The 18,944-nt window shown below is 40.7% G+C and overlaps 1 protein-coding gene across 1 annotated transcript; it reads left to right on the forward strand.

Annotated features, from left to right (window-relative positions):
* Nucleotides 1-9,116: 9,116 nt before the first annotated feature.
* Nucleotides 9,117-18,752, forward strand: mlh1 (mutL homolog 1, colon cancer, nonpolyposis type 2 (E. coli)). The gene is made up of 19 exons (XM_034152697.1): nt 9,117-9,383; nt 9,646-9,736; nt 11,095-11,193; nt 11,283-11,356; nt 12,128-12,200; nt 12,289-12,380; nt 12,474-12,516; nt 12,683-12,771; nt 12,858-12,970; nt 13,063-13,156; nt 13,242-13,395; nt 13,943-14,271; nt 15,242-15,384; nt 15,546-15,654; nt 16,663-16,726; nt 16,811-16,975; nt 17,460-17,552; nt 17,634-17,744; nt 18,519-18,752. The coding sequence occupies exons 1-19, from the start codon at nt 9,277-9,279 to the stop codon at nt 18,672-18,674; spliced, it is 2,199 nt and encodes a 732-aa protein (XP_034008588.1). The 5' UTR covers nt 9,117-9,276; the 3' UTR covers nt 18,675-18,752.
* Nucleotides 18,753-18,944: the final 192 nt, after the last annotated feature.

An 18,944-nucleotide genomic window follows, 5' to 3' on the forward strand; every position in this document is an offset into this window, starting at 1 on the left:
ACTGTGTACACATTGAGGCCTTGTGGATTAGGTCTAGTTTATTCAAAGGATTAATATATAACATTTCTACTGTGTCGGACACTCTCTAAGGTCAACAGATTGTTCGCCAGTTTATCACCAGTTCACCTCCTGGGCACTGTGTGGTTGATGTGACAATTAAAAGAGGATTTTATTCAAATCCTCCATTTTCACATCTACCTCATCAAACTGAGGGCTGTGCTTTTACATGTAATGTGGAAAAAAGGAGAAACTGTTGACATCTTTCACATGCAGATGTGACAGAAGCCAACCTGAGAGGTTTGGGCTTCTATGACCATCCACTGTATAAACTCAAAGCAAAACAACACTTGATTACCTCTCCCCTTCCCAAGGAAATGCCTTTTCTCGCACTGTTAACAAAAGTAAAAATTATTTGGCCATCTGCCATGTGATGGATCCACTCCAAAATGTGTTATTTTTTGGCCTATGCTACTCTGAAAAACTAACCTTATGGGTGGAGGTATATATGAAACTCCCATGTATTAATGCTAAAGAGGACATTAGAAATCCCACTTTTAGTAAAACAATAAAACTGCTTGATTGTAGGTTAATTTAATCTTTAGACTTTTGGTTCAGGGGAACTAATGGTAATGGGTATTAAACTCATAGCAGGAGAAGAAATAAGGATAACTGCATCAAAGCGAAAACTTACCACACACTGTTTTTTATTTGGAAAATTAAAAGCCTCATTAAAAGGGTGAGGTTTGACACGTGTCGGCAGGTTGCCTTTTAATGTGGGCACCCGCATGTCTGCACAGGTGTCAAAAGGGATAGTTTTTAGCCATGGGAGCCGCAAGGGGTGGAAATATCAATCAACAGGTTTTTGATGCTGAAAGATATCTCAACTTTATTGGATAGATTTCGATGACATTTTGCACAGAACACTTCCAGGATAAAAAAAATGTAAGCGACTTTGGGGATCCATTTACCTAACATTTGGTATTTCAAATGTAATGTCTCAACAACAACTGGATGGATTGCAAATACATTTGGTTCACATATTCATGTCTCCCTAATGTAGGGTTGATCCCCTGACCTTTCACCCTGGGCCATCATCAGGTTGTCCAAAACTTTGGATGATGACTAAATACATGCCAAGCTGATCATTTCCCCATCAACCTCAGTTAGAGTTAGCATGCTAACAGGCTAAAACTAAGATGATCAACATGGTACGTTATAACTGCTATCTACATATAAGCACTGCCTTTGTGAACATATTAACATATTGATGTTAGCATTTAGGACAGCCTACCATAGAGCTGACTCCCTCTACAAATGATTAATGAGCACGTTTTGATAAGTTGTATCTTTGGTCAGTAGAAGTATCTTAACAGCCGTTGTTCAAGTACTTTTACTTTGGTGGCCAACCACCGCTTCTTTTTTCAACTGGGAAACTGTGTGCTCATCTTTTATAATGTCTTAAGACTCTAATGATTAGGAGAGCAGGAGGAGGAAGATTGTCATGGGAGAAGGAAGAGGATGAGAAAGCAATGGGAAAAGGAAGAGCAGCAGCTGCAGAATCGCTTTTGTCGATGCATCATTCTATGGAGCAAACAGGAAGTCTTGGAAGTTTGCAAAGAGGTGAGATAATACTTAGAAGGCCCTCATAGAGATGAGGATGATGAATGAACACCAATAAGCACAAGTGGAAACACTTGGACTAGACTATTACTTGTAGTGTGGGGACGATTAGCCATGATACAAAGTCCATAAATACACACCTACCAAACCTGTCTTACAGTGATTCAGCTGAGATCACAACATTATTTTACGTGATTTAAAAAGAGGCCAAAGGAGAATTTGGTTTGAGATTAGTCAATGTGTGAGGATCCACCCTTATCATTAGAGGAAAGACAGGCTCTATATTTGTCCCTTAGAGAGGCCATGACAAATTCCAAAGATGTTTCCCCATCTTGTGTCGCTAAGAGATATTGTACACCTTTCAGTTCCTCTGTCATTGAGGCCACTGGCAGTGACTTCTCTACAGCTTTGACAGAGGAGAGTGGGGGTGTTCGACTAGACATAAACACACATGTGATACAAAACCAAAGCAGTGGAAACAACAGGCTCTTGTCAGTGCGGTATGTATAGACACACATCAGCATGGAGGTGTGGAATGGTTCCTGCCTGGTTGTGTTTAAGCTAAGATGCATTTGGGTTAGTACAGAGTCAGAGTCACTCACCCAAATGCACTTTACTCGAGTCACTTAAACAACTCCCTTATGTGAGTGACTCATACAAACTCACAAAGTTAGTCAACCAAAGCTGAGTTATTAACATGATCCATTTCCACACATATTGTTTATAAAAGAGTTGCACAATAGTGTGAGTGACACGTGGTATCGCCTTTATCGACAGTTTGCACAAGCTACTGAATTTTGAAACAAATCCAGTAGCTTTTTATATTTATCTGTTTATAAAAATTATTATATATATATTTTATATTATAATAAAATATTATTAAATTATTTCTATTTTCAAATAATATAATGATTAAATTATATTATTTACTGTTATTCATTTTGAGTTATTATAATTATGTCTACTATACCATTTTAATTTAATTTATTTCAATTAATTTATTATAAAAATATAATATGTTTTTTGATGATTTAAAATGATTAACCCAACCCAGTTAATAATTTTAAGGCCTACATTGTCCAGGTACTGACATACACATACACATACACATACACATACACATACACATACACCATACACGCACACAAGCGCACTCACACACACACAATTGTTGTATTACATTCATGCAAGTATTGATGAGGATTTGTGATTTCAGTCATTAACACCATTTGTTCATTTCAAACACTACCCCACACAATGGGCGTAGTACTGAGCAGCATGTTTGCATTTGTATCTGATTTGCATGTCATTTTGCATGTTGGCAGTGTTTGTGTATTATGGAGTGCATTCTCCTCTGTGTGTCTGTGGGTTATAAAAGGGTGTGATGAAAGATTTATACTCTCATTTTAAGAATCCTCTTCGGTCACATTAAGGATTTTCTTTTCTGCTTATTGTGCATGCATGTACCTGTGCATGCTTGTGCGCACCTGCACGTTTGAGTGTAATTACATTAGTGTGTCTGTGTGTGTGTGTGTCATTGCGTGTGGCAGGTCGATACAGGCTGCTTTAGTTGCCATTTGAGTTTCAGTGGAAGGCGACACAAAAAGGCTAAGAGTAGAGTATAGGAGCCAAAAAGGAGGCCTTTACTGACCTATGAGATACACAATCAGTTTTGACCCCACCCAGGCACTCTGTTGAAGACATTGTTTACAGTTTCATCCTATCAAAGAGTACATTTACACAGGGCCGCCCCTCCCTACAGGCAGATCATGCAGACTGCGTGGGGCCTCACCTCGCGGAGGGGGCCTCATCTCGCACTTATGCGGCTCCACTAGCACCCCCCCCGTCATCGTCGACGCTCGCGACAGAGAGGGCCTCATCATATAACTTTGCGTGGGGCCACAAGTTGGCCAGGGGCGGCCCTGCATTTACACAAGAGAATAGCTGCCTATAAATTGACGTCATAATTGCTGCCTGACAACACAGTAAATGAAGAACCTGGAACAGCAACTGTGCTTTACATTTACAGTGTATCCTTCCTTCCAATACTTTGTTTGCTTCCAGTTCTATTGTACTGTATCCTGTGTCACATCCTGCAGCTACAGCACAAACTGGAATGTCCCACATAGAGTCAGGGACACGTCTCAGGATGAAATTATATCCCTGCAATATGTAAGCAAAGATAACACAATGGCCGATAATTTCCCTCGGCCTAGAGGAGAGGTGGAGGAACTTAAACCAGAACAGCGTCGATGCACACATCTGGATTGAATTAAAGTCCATGAACTGAAATATGCGTGACATCATAGTGATGTCACTCGTATCTCTGTGGGTGCACCTCCGTTACATGAAGAGGCTGCACAGAGCAGAATGAGCAGATCATCTGATGCAACAAAGTAGGACATGGATTGATCAGAGTCCCATTTCTGTCATTGTAGACCAGTTCCAAAGTGATTTTTTTCTTACATACTCCAGTGACATTTCAGGCTGCGTTCTTTGCTGTTATCGCGTCTCATCTGTCTGAGTCTGACTGTGGTTAGCTGGTTTATGGTACGGAATTCATGTTGGCAAAGGCCCAAGGAGCAGCATAACAAGCAGCTGAGCTACTTAACTGTGCCAAATTAGCTCTCAAGGCTGGTTGCTACAAGCCTATGCTTTTATACAAAATGTGGAATAGGTTACACAGAAACACCCAGATTTATAGCTGAGTTTCCTTTGTTCAGATGCTCTCCTGGGACACCGTGGGATTAGCAAAATCCAAAAATAATAACAGGTCAGAAGTATGATGTTACTGTATGAGATGGTAAGGTTAGTTGGTTTCTCACCTTGAGTTTCACAAAACTAAATAAGCTTTCCTAACTTTAAATTGAAATGGTTCTTACTATGGACATGGAGTCTTAAATAATTATTTCTAAGGGGCTATCGGGTTGGAGAGTATTATCACAGCACCATTTCCCCCTAACAATCTCTGTCCCTTCACATCTTAAAAAAGGGTTGTAAAATCAACTTAAACAAAATGTCCAAGTTTTTTCATATAGATACATGTGCATATTTCTTTCTGTGTCATTTTTTTAATCCAACACATACATTACATTTATTTTCTTTTAAGATTCAGTTAGACTGGTAGAAGCTTAACCCAGATGTGTTACTCACTTCCTTCCTCATTTGATATGTTCTGCATGCAGGTATTTGAGGATAGTGCGTTCAGGTTGGACTGCATTGAGACACTCTCCCCAGTCATGACATCTAAACAGCGCCACACCCCGGACGGCTTACTCACAGAATGTTATCCTGCTGAGGTCATCCTGCCTGAGGCCGAAGTTTTGCAGCCTAGCAACATAATTTCGAAAGCTTCTGTAACATTCACAGAGACTAAGTGGAGCATAGATTAGTGTTCATTTTAAGAAATATTCTCAGAAAGATACCTCTGTGACCACTTGTATTTTTGTGGATTTTGGACCACCGTTCTGCTGATCAAAAAGACATTTGGCTCTGTGAGGAATGCAGACATACTTGGTCAGGCCAACTACGTGCACAGTGGAAGATTACAGTGAATCCCTTTGAAGTATATGTGCAATGCAGTAAAGTGTAAACCATTTTTCGCTTTTGATATTTTGTTCTTGCACATACTTAAAGGTGGGGTAGGTAAGTTTGAGAAACCGGCTCGAGATACACTTTGTGTTATATTCCATGGAATGCTCTTAACATCCCGATAGCAATGAATATCTTAAGTACTTTGACAAAAAATCCATACAAAAATGTCATCTGTGGAAGCCGTAATACTGTAAAAAGTACGACCAATCATTTTAGCCGGCCCGGCTAAAATAACTGGATGGCCTACCTGCCTGTCAGCCTTCCATCTGTGCACAAATGTATCTCGTGCCCTCATTCTAGCTCGAGTGCGCTAGAATTTGAAAATACACAACCGGAAAAAATCTCCCACTTCCTTACAGAGCCCCTCCTCCAACACACACGAACGCGCACATGACCAATGAGGGCACGAGCTAAGTTTGTGCACAGATGGAAGGCTGACAGGCAGGTAGGCCATCCAGTTATTTTAGCCGGGCCGGCTAAAATGATTGGTCGTGCTTTTTACAGATCTACGGCTTCCACAGATGACATTTTTTTATGGATTTTTTGTCAAAGCACTTAAGATATTCATTGCTATCGGGATGTTAAGAGCATTCCATGGAATATAACAAAAAGTGTATCTCGAGCCGGTTTCTCAAACTTACCTACCCCACCTTTAAGATAATAAATAAAAATGGCTTTGCCTAAACAGGTTATAGTAACTGGTGGGTTGGAAACCAAGGGATTTGGAAGAAGAGTTTTACATACAGATTTACGGACATGGAACTTGAACTTTTCATTGTGTTATTGCTATACACCAACATCTTCAGTAGTTAACAATTGAAAGATAAAGTCAGTCATTGGTGATAAGTTGAAAAATATCCATTTTGTGATGAACTGCTCACTACATTTGGCAAGCATACTTGTTATGACAGGTATTGATCTTTGATTGATTCCAAACTCAGACCTTTATTGTGACAAGCTAAAGATATCTTCCCCAGGGACAATTGACTTGATCTTATTATTGATTTGAAAGCGCTTTTAATAATTTACAAGGCTTTACATGACCTTAGATATACCAGTGACTGTGTTTAATTTTACAAACCAGCACATTCAGATCATCCAATGTCTTTCTTTTAGAGGTACCTAGAGTATTTTACTCTGGGGAGGCTGCTTTCTGTTTGTATGGCCCCAAACTGTGGAACTGCCTCCCATTGGATCTTAAAACAGCAAACTCCATTGGAATTTTGAATAGTAAATTAGGGACCTATCCCTTTGTCTTTAGATTTTGGGGTAATTATAGTGGTATCACTGTTGATGTTTTATTGTTTTATGGGTCTGTGATATGACTCTTTCTGTTTGTTTATAACTTGTTTTTAATTATGTTCCTTACTCTTTATAGAGAGGCGAAGTCCCGCCCATCTACTTCCGACCCATGGGACCTTATTTCGGAAAAATTATGCATTGAAGTCAATGGGGAGAGAAAGATTATCTTTCGATCCCGTTTGAATTGTGCCACGAATTACACATATGATGTTTGTCAATCTTAACAAATTATTTCCATGTCAAAAAAGTCACAGTTTGTCGTAAAACTGTTGAAATATAAGACTATGAAAAATACGCAACTAGAAAGACTACAAATCCCAGAATCCCGGTCCCGCATGCTGGCTCTTACGAACCGACTAACTCCCCTTGTGTGTATGTACAGCTCTCAACATGCCCAGACTTGTAGTGATTTTCACCTCTTTTAATATTTTTCGCCTCATTCTGAAAGAAAGAAGTTAAATGTGCCAACGTGACGGCCGTCTTGGTGTGTGGTGCGAGACGGGAGATGTAGTTCATTGAGCGGTTTCACACAAAAAAAAGTGTTACTTCACAGTTTTACGACACATTTTAATTTTTTTGACTTGCAAAATTATCTTTTAAATTGACAAACATCATATGTATAATTCGTGGCACAATTCAAACGGGATCGAAAGATAATCTTTCTCTCTCCATTGACTTCAATGCATAACTTTTCCGAAATAAGGTCCCATGGAGGTCCCCCGGAAAGGGAGGGACTTCGCCTCTCTATACTCTATCTTGTCTTACTCTGTAAAGCACTTTGGGCTGCATCTTGCATGAAAGGTGCTATATAAATAAAGTGTATTATTATTATTATTTATTTTTGTATTTAGCCTTTATTTATACAAGTGAAAAACTCATTGAGACACAGGGTCTCATTCTCAAGAGAGACCTGTTCAGTGGTAACACTACCACACAAAGTTACAGACAGACAGACAGGACACTAAACACAGAGGCAACAATAAAATAAAACATCGTAAAAAGTAGTCATTGAAAATTCATATAGTCAGATATTGCAGGTGCAAACACCCACAGATGATTTATCCAGCTTTTTTTAAATTAGTTTAAAATCTCTGATGGGTATCAAACTGGTCAGCTTAAGTTCCTGCTGAAGTGTGTTCCAGGTTGAGGGGGCAGAGTATGATATGGCTTTTTTCCCAAACTCTGTGCGTACTGAGGGGACGGACAGAGTGATGTCATTTTGAGATCGTAGTCTGTACTGTTTGTGTGATATGTAAGTAGATATGTAGAGGGGCAGCAGTCCAAGCATAGAGGTATAGATGAATTTGTACCAGTGCAGAGATCTGCGCATTGATAGTGATGTCCAGTTAACTAAAGAGTACAGCGTGCAATGGTGTGTGAGGGGTTTACAGTTGGTTATGAACCTCAGAGCCCCATGGTAAACAGTGTCCAGCAGATGAAGGGAGTGAGCTGAGGCGTTCATGTACACAACATCCCCGTAGTCCAAGAGCGGCAAAAATGTGGCAGCTACAAGCCGTTTCTTAGCACTTGTGGAGAAGCAGGCATTGTTTCTAAAAAAAGAATCCCAGTTTTTATTTCAGTTTCCTTAAAAGATTGTCAATATGAGGTTTAAAGCAGAGGTTTTCATCTATAGTGATGCCTAAGTGGCCCCTTGGCCCCCCTGCTTCCGGTGCCCCTGCTAAGTATCTGTAGGTAACAGCTTCAATTGGGTTATGCTGTGCAGGCATGATGCAGGGAAGAACAGTTGGTAACTTTTTCTTATTGGAAAACAACATGACTTTTGTCTTGTCTGAATTTAACACCAACCTGAGGTGGAACAGGTGACTGAAAAGTGTCAAAAGCAGACTGCAGACGTTCAAATGCAAGGGCAACAGTGCTAGCACAACAGTATCATCTGCATATAGATGTATTAATAGTAGCCACTTCATTCCAGAGTTGGACATGCCAGAGACACAAACACATATCTGTGTGATCAGTGTTTTATCAGTTTAAAGAGATCAATAAGAAAAGAAAACTACGTGGTAAACAAACCAGAAACAAAACAAAAAAACGTAATTTGTGATACTACAGCAGAAATGACAAGCTTATGCTTGAAATGTAATGTATTGTATATTAAATTGTGTACACAGAAATATTTTTAAAGAGACTATATTGAGGAAAATCTAATCTTTTTTTCTGTAGGCAAACGACTTACTTTAGATGTGTCTAAGAAGACAAAAAACATTATTGTTATTAACCATCATCCGGCGCTGTGAAAATGTCAAAGCTTAAAAGTTCCAAAAATATCTACCAGAGAAGAAGACTTTTAACCGGCCCCGCCCACATGCTGCCTCCCCGCGCAGAATCATCAAAGATCATATATAATTAAGAAGATAACTCACTTGAACACCAAAGAGTGGTAGCTGAAACATCTTTGTTAATCAACAGCCACGCATTACATAAATGAATACACTTAGTTTTATTTCACCTTTTTTTAAGGGTAAATTACTCAATTTAACCTTTTCCATAACGCTACAATTTGTGTTATAATTCGGAAAGTTAAGCGTTTACATGATGACTTTCACTGTTTCACTGATGTTTGGAGCAGAGTAAGACCTCCTCCTATTTTCACCTCTCTGATCTCATGCATGCTATTTTTCTTACAGAGATGAAATTCTACATTTAAGCCTAAATATATACATTTGTATGCACATGTAAAGTTATTCCCAGCGTTTACCTGTTGTTTAACTCACCCTGAAGTTAGTCGGCAGCACTGTGAACATGGCAGGTGTTATCCGGAGGCTCGACGAGGCTGTTGTCAACCGGATAGCAGCCGGAGAAGTTATCCAGCGTCCTGCCAACGCCGTCAAAGAACTGATTGAGAACTGGTAACTGACTATCTAACAGTTAACCTAAATTATACAATTATTTTTGATAAAGTGCCTAATGTTAGCCTTTTGACTTGTGGGGAAAAGAAAGGGACAAAATATGGCAGAAGCCACCATTGTTTACATCACGTTTTTAGCAAATCTGCTTATCAACACACCTGTAACATAGCGACAGCCACGTGAACCTGCTGACTAGATAATTCCACGGAACATGTTAGATATCTGTTTATTTAATAACACTCTTTTATTTTGCATGTTAAAGTTTGGATGCCAAGTCCACCAACATTCAGGTGACAGTGAAAGACGGCGGCATGAAGCTCCTTCAGATTCAGGACAACGGAACTGGCATCAGGGTGGGTGAAGAAGAAACACCTCTGCTTGTGTGGTGGCAAAAAATGTTTTGCAAATTGAAAGTACAAGTGGTAGATTTTTATGAAAAGTGTGATCTTTTAAGATGAGAGCAGACAACTGGCTCAGTATTAAACAGAGATGGAAAACCATGAAGTTAACACTGCGCAAATATCAACCTATGAAATAAAACCACTTAAAAAAAAAGGATCCTCTTAGTTATATCAAAGGCAGTGAATAGTATGAAATATGCTATTTAAAATTTCTTTTTTTTTGAAAATGTAAAGAATAATAGCACTTCCTCGTTTCAAAGAATTCCCCAAATTTGTTTCACACACACCTTAAATATCTTTAAGTCTTTTAACTTCGGAAGATTATTTAGCAATGTCTGTGGCACTCGATTATTAATGCATTTCCGATTTTTTTTTTGATAGCTTTACTTATTATGCCACATATTATAAATGTAGTTGTAAGAAAGAGAAAAAAAAACTAGTGTAAATAATATTTTTTAATTGAAAAATTACTTTTTAATGTAAAGAAAATATGTTTTATTAATTTAAAGGTGGGGTAGGTAAGTTTGAGAAACCGGTTCGAGATACACTTTTTGTTATATTCCATAGAATGCTCTTAACATCCCGATAGCAATGAATATCTTAAGTGCTTTGACAAAAAATCCATAAAAAAATGTCATCTGTGGAAGCCGTAATACTGTAAAAAGCACGACCAATCATTTTAGCCGGCCCGGCTAAAGTAACTGGATGGCCTACCTGCCTGTCAGCCTTCCATCTGTGCACAAACTTATCTCGTGCCCTCATTGGTCATGTGCGCGTTTGTGTGTGTTGGAGGAGGGGCTCTGTAAGGAAGTGGCAGATTTTTTCCGGTTGTGTATTTTCAAATTCTAGCGCTCTCGAGCTGGTTTCTCCAAAATTACCTACCCCACCTTTAAGTACTGTCAATACTCAGCAACACATATTTACATGAACACCTGTTTCAGATTATCCCTAGGGTTTCATGGATGTTCCGTACAACTAATCAAATCGGGTGAAAAATAAGAAATTGGTGAGGCTTGGAATACAAAAACCTCCAAAACTTCACAACTAAAAAGTGTATGGAGTGCAGCTTTATGATTTTGCAAGGTCCCATGAATTTAATAGAAATATTTCACACACATTATTTTTGAGAAAATCCACCACATGACCTGTGAGGTCTTGGTGAGTCAGTGTTGAATGACCCCCGTCAGTTTGGATTTGGATTCAGTGTCTTGTTTTCCCTCGCCCACTGTGTGAGTTCTGTAAAACTGTGCCCCTGACTTTTTATCCTGTAGTTTCCTCTTACCGAGCTGTTTTTTTTATTTCCGATGCAGAGAGAAGATATGGAAATCGTTTGTGAGAGGTTTACCACCAGCAAGCTGCAGACATTTGAGGACCTCTCAGCTATAGCCACCTATGGATTCAGAGGAGAGGTAAAGCTGCAGCAGAACCCCCCTTAAGGCTGTAAGATATTTATAAATTCAGTATGTATCAATGTTTTGTTGTCTGTTTTGTTTTGCAGGCCCTTGCTAGTGTGAGCCATGTTGCCCATGTGACCATAACAACGAAGACAGCTGATGCCAAGTGTGCCTACAGGTATGCTTATTTTAAATGGTTCATAACAGACATAAACAGTGGTGTAGTGGGGATTTTTTTACTGGGTGGACGCTATTTGAATTAGGTCATCCCAAACAATGCCACAAGTGCGCACACGCGCAGTGCACTCACAAAACGGGACAGTTCTACAGAAACTACCGGTATGCTTAGTCCTACTTTAGTTACTGTACTGCAAAAAGCAGACGGCGCTGCGCTCAACACACACACAGACTCAAAACCATGGACACACTGGCACATAAGTTACATAAACAATTTATAGGCCTAAGTTGCAGTAGGCGGCTCTTGATGATGTATTACTAGTAGCAGCTTCACTTGTAGCTTCGGTGCTGCTAGCCTCTTTCTTCTCGTGAATGATATTCTTTTTAGAAAAGAAGTCAAGTAATGTTTTTTTGCCTGCCATTATAGAGCTGTTTCGTTTGCGTTCTTGAGGGAAAGAGCTGCTGCAAAATCGGCGGGCGGCGAGCTGGTGGTGTCACCCTGGGGTCACGAGCGTGATGACGAATCATAATTTTTTAAGGAAATTTTCATTTCATTTAATCGTTTATTTGAAGAGGGACAATGCACATTGATGAACATTTAAAACAAATAATGCTTTAAAACGCAAACATGCCGGATTTTAGCTTTGAGCTCATTTCCATCCGTAGTCCCTCACATACAACATGTGAACGGCGATCCCCCGCGTCCAACGACCACTACACCACTGGACATAAAGGATTTCAGACTTCTCTTGATGTATGGATTTCTTTGCAGAGCCAACTACAGCGATGGCAAACTGAAAGGCCCTCCCAAACCATGTGCTGGAAACCAGGGCACACAGATTCTTGTGAGTCCATGGAGCTCTTAAACTAACAGAATGTAGTATGTGGATGTTTCATGACCTTCAATAATGTGCCCCCCCCCCCTGCCTGCAGTTGGAGGACCTCTTCTATAACGTGTCCACCCGGAGGAAAGCTTTAAAAAGCCCCGGAGATGAGTACTCACGGATTGTGGAGGTGGTCAGCAGGTCTGCCATCTAACTCTTTGTTTCTTGTGATTCATGCTGTTTTTATGTTTTTCGTTGTGCTTTGATCATTCTCATATCAAATCTTTTGTACAGGTACGCCATACACAATTCAGGGAAGAGTTTTTCCGTCAAAAAGGTGAGATTTCTTTATTTTTGTAACAATTCCTGAGCAAAAAACTCAAAATAAATTCTGTATTAGTATATTCCTGTGGATGCTGCACTTGTGTTTTTATGTCTGTAAATACACTGACTAATTAGACAAAAAATAAATATTCAATAATTGTTATGTTATGTTTTTCCAGCAAGGAGAGACGGTGGCGGATGTGAGGACCCTACCCAACGCCTCTGTAGTGGATAATATTCGAGGAGTTTTTGGCAATGCAGTCAGCAGGTATTTATTTGAAAATGCTTCGATGCTCTCTGTAGTTACATGACGTTCTTATTCGCCTTAACGCTGGCTGTGTGGCATGTTCCCAGGGAGCTGATCGAAGTCGGCTGCGAGGATCAGAAGCTCGCCTATGAGATGAAAGGACACATCTCTAACGCAAATTACTCCATGAAGAAATGCATCCTGGTCCTGTTCATCAACCGTACGTATCCCTGGAAAAGTGTCTCGCCTGCAAAGATGATTTAAACTTATGACGAATGTGTTGAATGGAGATTGTGATCTGTGACGTAACAGATCGCCTGGTGGAGTCCGCTGCTTTGAAGAAGGCCATCGAGACAGTTTATGCTGCTTACCTTCCCAAGAACACACACCCCTTCCTTTACCTCAGGTGACCTCAGGTGTTTGCTTTCTGCAATGCTTTTGATCGTGGTTGAATGAAATTGACATTCAATAGTGCGTTCTGATCCCTGCAGCTTGGAGATCGCTCCGCACAACGTAGACGTGAATGTCCATCCCACAAAACACGAGGTGCACTTCCTGCACGAAGACAGCATCATAGAGAGCGTCCAGAAGCACATCGAGAGCAAACTCCTTGGCTCCAACTCCTCTCGCACATATTTCACTCAGGTATGATAATGACTCTGTCAACACACTGACAGATCTGACCTGCTTTTATTACCTTAACCTTTTTATAACTCCACCCAGAGATCAGCTGTCACTTTACATGTTGCCATTTGATCTTGGAGGTGCAAGAAATAAGAAGCCTGAGCTCGGTGAACAGGATGCCATTGGCAACCATTTTGAATAATTGCCAACAAACTCATGTTCTTAAGTTGCCATCACTCTTACTGACTTTTAAAGCGGCCCTGTTATGCTTTTTTGGGTTGTCCCTTTCCTGTAGTGTGTGTCGAATTCTGTAAATTATCATATAAAACACAGACTACCAAGAATATAGTTTGTTGCAGTTTGAAGCTTCCGTTGTTTTAACGCTGATTATTATCAATAAGCCAACCTATAAAAACATAGTATCTTAATCACCCAGAATAAAAGGTGAAAAATGGCAACCATATTTTCAGTTTCCGCAACCAAAACCTCATGCCTGGTCTTGTTTGGCTTTTAAAGTTAGTGTTGAGCTGTGGTGAGGATACACTCTGACATATCTCTGTTTGTGCAGACGTTGCTGCCGGGTCTCTCAGCCGCAGGCGGCAGCGAGGGGAAGTCCTCCAGCGGCGCGGCAGAGTCCAGTGATCGAGTCTACGCACATCAGATGGTGAGGACCGACTGCCGCGCTCAGAAGCTGGACGCCTTCCTGCAGCCCAAAGAGAAGCCGGCCCCTGACCCTGGATCAGCCGGACCCAGCAGCAGGGAGGCTGCGAGCAGAAGTGCCCAGCCTGACAGGACAGAGATGGAGGAGACAGACGATGCAGACATGCTGCAGGCCCTGACTCAGCAGGAAGCAGAAGAGCCAAGAGGAGGAGAAGACCAGGCAGACTATGTTCAAAGGTAAAACAAAAAATCAATCAGTTATATAAAAAGGAGTTTGTTAAAGTGGTGAAACCCACACGGGTTCATTGCCACCTCCAGCTCTGAAGCCTTTTTAGCGTCTTTTAGCTTCTTGTTTCAGTTTAGACAAACACATTACATTTATAAGTCTCACTAATGTCATTAAACCAGTTTCCTACAAAATGGTTTTGATAAATGCAGTGTACAGTAAACTAGCTGCTCAGGTGAACCATGACAGAAATTGAGCAGCTAAAGACTAAGATGTTTCTCTCAGTAGTTGGTAAACACAAACAAACTAGTTAAAGAGTGGTCAATGGTGGTCCAGTCATCAGATGGTTAGAAAACACGACTGAATGCTAATGTTGCTCCCTGTTTGATGTTGCAATTCTTTGTTAACTTACTGTAGTCCCTAAAACTGTAACAAATGATCATATGGCAAGTTTAAATTCATCAAATTGTGGATATCCTCTGCCCCCATGTGGCTGAAAAAGGAATTGATGCAGACTTAACTTGTACTTTTATTGTGGCGGGACAATACAAATATGTGACGCCCATTAAACAATTTCACAGCCTGTGAAGTCTTATAGTGTGTCCACTGCAAACCCATGGGAGTTATTGTGTGGAGAGTACAAGGGTGCAGAGTGTGCTGTAAGTATGCTGGAGGTTTAACAGCATGGTGTAATTTACACACGGCATCTATTGCACGTCTGTCCGTCTTGGGAGAGGGATCCCTCCTCTGTTGCTCTCCCTGAGGTTTCTCCCATGTTCCCCTTTAAACTGTGGGGTTTCTCTGGAAGTTTTTCCTTGTACGATGTGAGGGTCTAAGGACAGAGGGTGTCGTATTGTCATACTGATATTCTGTACAAACTGTGAAGTGCACTGAGACAAATGTAACATTTGTGATATTGGGCTATATAAATAAACATTGATTGATTGGTGTGTGTGTGTGTGTGTGTGTGTGTGTGGCCAGGAAGCGACCCAGGAAAGAGCAGCAGCAGCAGGAGGTGGAGGAAGTGGAGGACCTGATGGCTGCAGCTACACCCAAGAGACGAGCCATTAAACTGTCCAGCATCAAAGAGCTCAGAACTGAGATCACTGAGAACACACACAAAGGTAAACACAACATCTGTTACCGATAAACTGTAGAATTTTAGGAGTGACTCCTTGCTGTCTAGCTCACTCCCATCTCCAAATCTCACAGTGATTTTACTATCTGCTCATTCACCCATCAACACATTTTTCCTCTTTTAAGTATGCACTTTTTTTTCCTCCAGGCCTTCAAGAAATGTTGCAGAACCACTCGTTTGTGGGCTGCGTCAACCCTCAGTGGACTCTGATCCAACATCACACCAAACTGTACCTGCTGAACACCACCAAACTCAGGTCAGAGCCACAGCAGCTCACTGTTCTGTTAGTAGTTGGAATAGTTTAAAACTGTTAATCAGTGTATACTGTACTGTAAACCAGTGGTTCCCAACCGGGAGTACTGGGACCCCCAGGGGTACTTGAGGGGATTGTAAGGGGGTATGTAGAAAGATTAGGGATTGCAATATATTTCCACACAAAAAACATTTTAAAATGAATTTGCATAAGCCTGGTGTCCTGCACAAGTGTCTCATTAAAAGCTCTTAATATAAGCAGTTGAAACTGCTAAAAGTGAGTTTGGTTAAATATGATTACAAAGGGTTTAACACAAGAAAACATGTAGGCGAATCATGAGTGAGGGGGTACTTATAGAATGGAGACCAGCTCAAGGGGTACACGCAAAAAAGGTTGGGAACCACTGCTGTAAACGGTTGATGGGGGCAGCAGAACAATTTATTTTAGCCCCCTAAAGAAAGTCCAACCAAATATAATGAATATCAGTTTAAGTGTACAGTCAGTTTGGAATATTCCCCCTCCTTCATCTCGCCTTCAGACAGTCTGGGAAACCACATCCTGTATGTTTTACAGCCACCAGACTCCATCTACAAAAACTGTAATATTAACACTAGAGTACGGGAGTTGCTGGTGTATCGCTGCCTCGACCACTTTGTTTTTGTGTGTTTTACCAAACCGGATTTACCACATCACACAATAACACAGACTAACTTATTGATCGAGGCAGCATTAGACCAGCAACTCCAGTATTCTACAAGGTAATATTAGCGTTTTTGTTAATGGAGTCTGGCGTCTTTGAAGCATAACAGCTTCAGTTCTGTCTGAAAGGGCTGTCTGATGGCAAGGTAAAGCGGGGAAAATATTCTAAATATAGCACACACTTAAACTGATATTGATTATTTTTATCTAGACTCATAAGTACAGCATGCAACCCCGTTAAAAAAAACATGTGAAGTTATTTCAGTCAGCTACTTTATTTCCCATATGATTCATTTTTTTATTCTTCTGCAGCCAGGAGCTTTTCTACCAAATACTCATCTACGACTTTGGGAACTTTGGTGTATTAAGACTATCTGTAAGTATTACTGTTTTTTGAGAATCATTAGTATATAGTATATTGTGCAGTTTCTGATTGATATGCCTGATAATGTGCACTCAGACCCCAGCTCCACTCTACGACCTGGCCATGCTGGCTCTGGACTCTGAGGAGAGCGGCTGGACAGAAGACGACGGCCCTAAAGAAGGCCTGGCTCAGTACATAGTGGACTTCTTGAAGAAGAAAACTGAGATGCTGGGGGACTACTTCTCTGTGGAGATAGACCAGGTCTGTGGTATTAGGACAGTGATTGTCCTCTAAAAACACACAAAGTCTCCAAATACATTTTCCATGCAAATGTCTTTCTATGGAATACCGGAGGGAAGTTTCTAAGTATGATACTTTATTTTTTGAGTTAAGAATAGGGTAAAAAAATAAGTTTGGGTTGGTGAAGTGAGTTTAACCATTCTCAATGTCCTCTAAACACAACGTACACATTTAGTTATTAGAATGTAACATCAAATTAAAAAATGTTGTCCTATTTTTAAAACATGCAGTCGTTGCATTTCAGCCTTTTGTGACCAGAATAAGAATAATTACTGATGAAAATGATCCTGACAACTTTTCCACCCGTTTCCTACATGAGAAAAAGTAAAGGTGCTTAATGAACTATAGAGCATTTCTTAGATAAGAATGTATTCTTTGTCAGCAAAACATGACATTATCAATCTACTTTTACACATGCTTTAAATCTGATCTTTGTACATTTTAGGAAGGGAATCTGACTGGGCTGCCGTTACTGCTCGACAAGTACACCCCGGTGATGGAGGGTCTCCCCATGTTCATCCTGCGCCTGGCCACTGAGGTGAGTATCTTTCTGCGCCGTTATGGTGAGATTCTGGAGATGAACTGTATCTGAAGGTTTGTGCTTGGTGGTGTTGTGCAGGTGAACTGGGACAATGAGAGAGAGTGCTTCAGAGACTTCGGTAAGGAGTGCAGCATGTTCTACTCCATCAGGAAGCGCTACATCCTGGAGGCCGAGCCCGGAGAGGAGCAGGTGGGGACTCCGCATTTTTGAGGAATAGTTTGAAGTAGGGTTGTATGAGGTACTTATTCCTAGTCAGTGCTTTCCCCACAATGGATGGTGGCTTGCACGCCTTATATTTGGAGAAACAGACAGGAATACTGGGAATGCTAAGAAATGTTCTTCTATTGACTGTGCCAATAACATAGTGTGATATAGCCACCTTTTAAAAAACATATTCAGTATTAATTTAGTGTGTCTTTATTTAGAAAAGTATGCCGTGTCCCCAGACGGCTTCTCTTTTCAATGCAACTTCAAGTTCAAGCAACTTACAAACAAAAGCTTCGTTCTTTAAATCCCCCCCGACTCCATTGACAAACAGACTAACTTAAAGTTGCAGAAGACAGGAGTTTTTGGTGTACTGCTTCTTCCATCAGTTATTTTGTTTATGTTATAGCTTGATAACACAAATGCACTAACCAAACAAGGTGTCACTCAGTAGACCAGCGGCGTCTGTGTTCTGCAGGATAAAATGACTGTTTTTGTCAATGGAGTCTGGTGGCTTTGAAGAGAGCAATGCAACTGCCTAAGTTATCTTATCAGTAAAGGCTGTCTAACGCGAAGTAGAGTGCTGTGAGTATTCTAAATTTAGCGTACACTTAAACATACATTTTTCCCCTGCCCCTGTACCCATACTCCTGCCTGCTTCTCTATTGATAACTACCTCATACTCCCAACAGTCCTGTTCACTTCCTTTGATTCAATAGAATATGAATGCTAAAGAACTGACATGTGATGTTTTTTCAGGAGGCTGAGGTGAACTCATGGCGATGGAAAGTCGAGCACGTCATATTCAAATATTTCCGAACCCTCTTCAGTCCTCCGAAGAACTTCAGCGAGGACGGCACTGTGCTGCAGATCGCCAACTTACCCGACCTCTATAAAGTGTTTGAGAGGTGCTAACGGATACTCAGTCCAACCAAACATGCTGCTCCTTTATGTAACATTTGTGCTGTAAATAAATACTTTGTGTAAAACAAGGCTCCAGATGTGTCTTTGGAGAGAGACACCATATTCCATGATGTCATAGTTAATCCTAAAAAGCCCATTCAAATGTGCCAAGGCTACACATGGTTTCCTAAAAGTAAGACCTGGGAGAGGCAGCCAGGAAAAAGTGAATCAGGGTCACACATCCCATAAGGTTACCGGCACAGTGCCAGCACATTAGCTGGG

Source organism: Trematomus bernacchii, unplaced genomic scaffold (assembly GCF_902827165.1).
Source record: "Trematomus bernacchii unplaced genomic scaffold, fTreBer1.1, whole genome shotgun sequence".
NCBI classification, from domain to species: Eukaryota; Metazoa; Chordata; class Actinopteri; order Perciformes; family Nototheniidae; genus Trematomus; species Trematomus bernacchii.

What these genes read in the sequence shown, in the direction of transcription:
- mlh1 (XM_034152697.1), top strand. Translation starts at nt 9,277, where the DNA reads ATGGCAGGTGTTATCCGGAGGCTCGACGAGGCTGTTGTCAACCGGATA. An exon ending in CTCGCACATATTTCACTCAG is followed by an intron (nt 13,396 to 13,942) that starts GTATGATAATGA and finishes CTGTTTGTGCAG; the next exon opens with ACGTTGCTGCCGGGTCTCTC. An exon ending in TCCTGCGCCTGGCCACTGAG is followed by an intron (nt 17,553 to 17,633) that starts GTGAGTATCTTT and finishes GGTGTTGTGCAG; the next exon opens with GTGAACTGGGACAATGAGAG.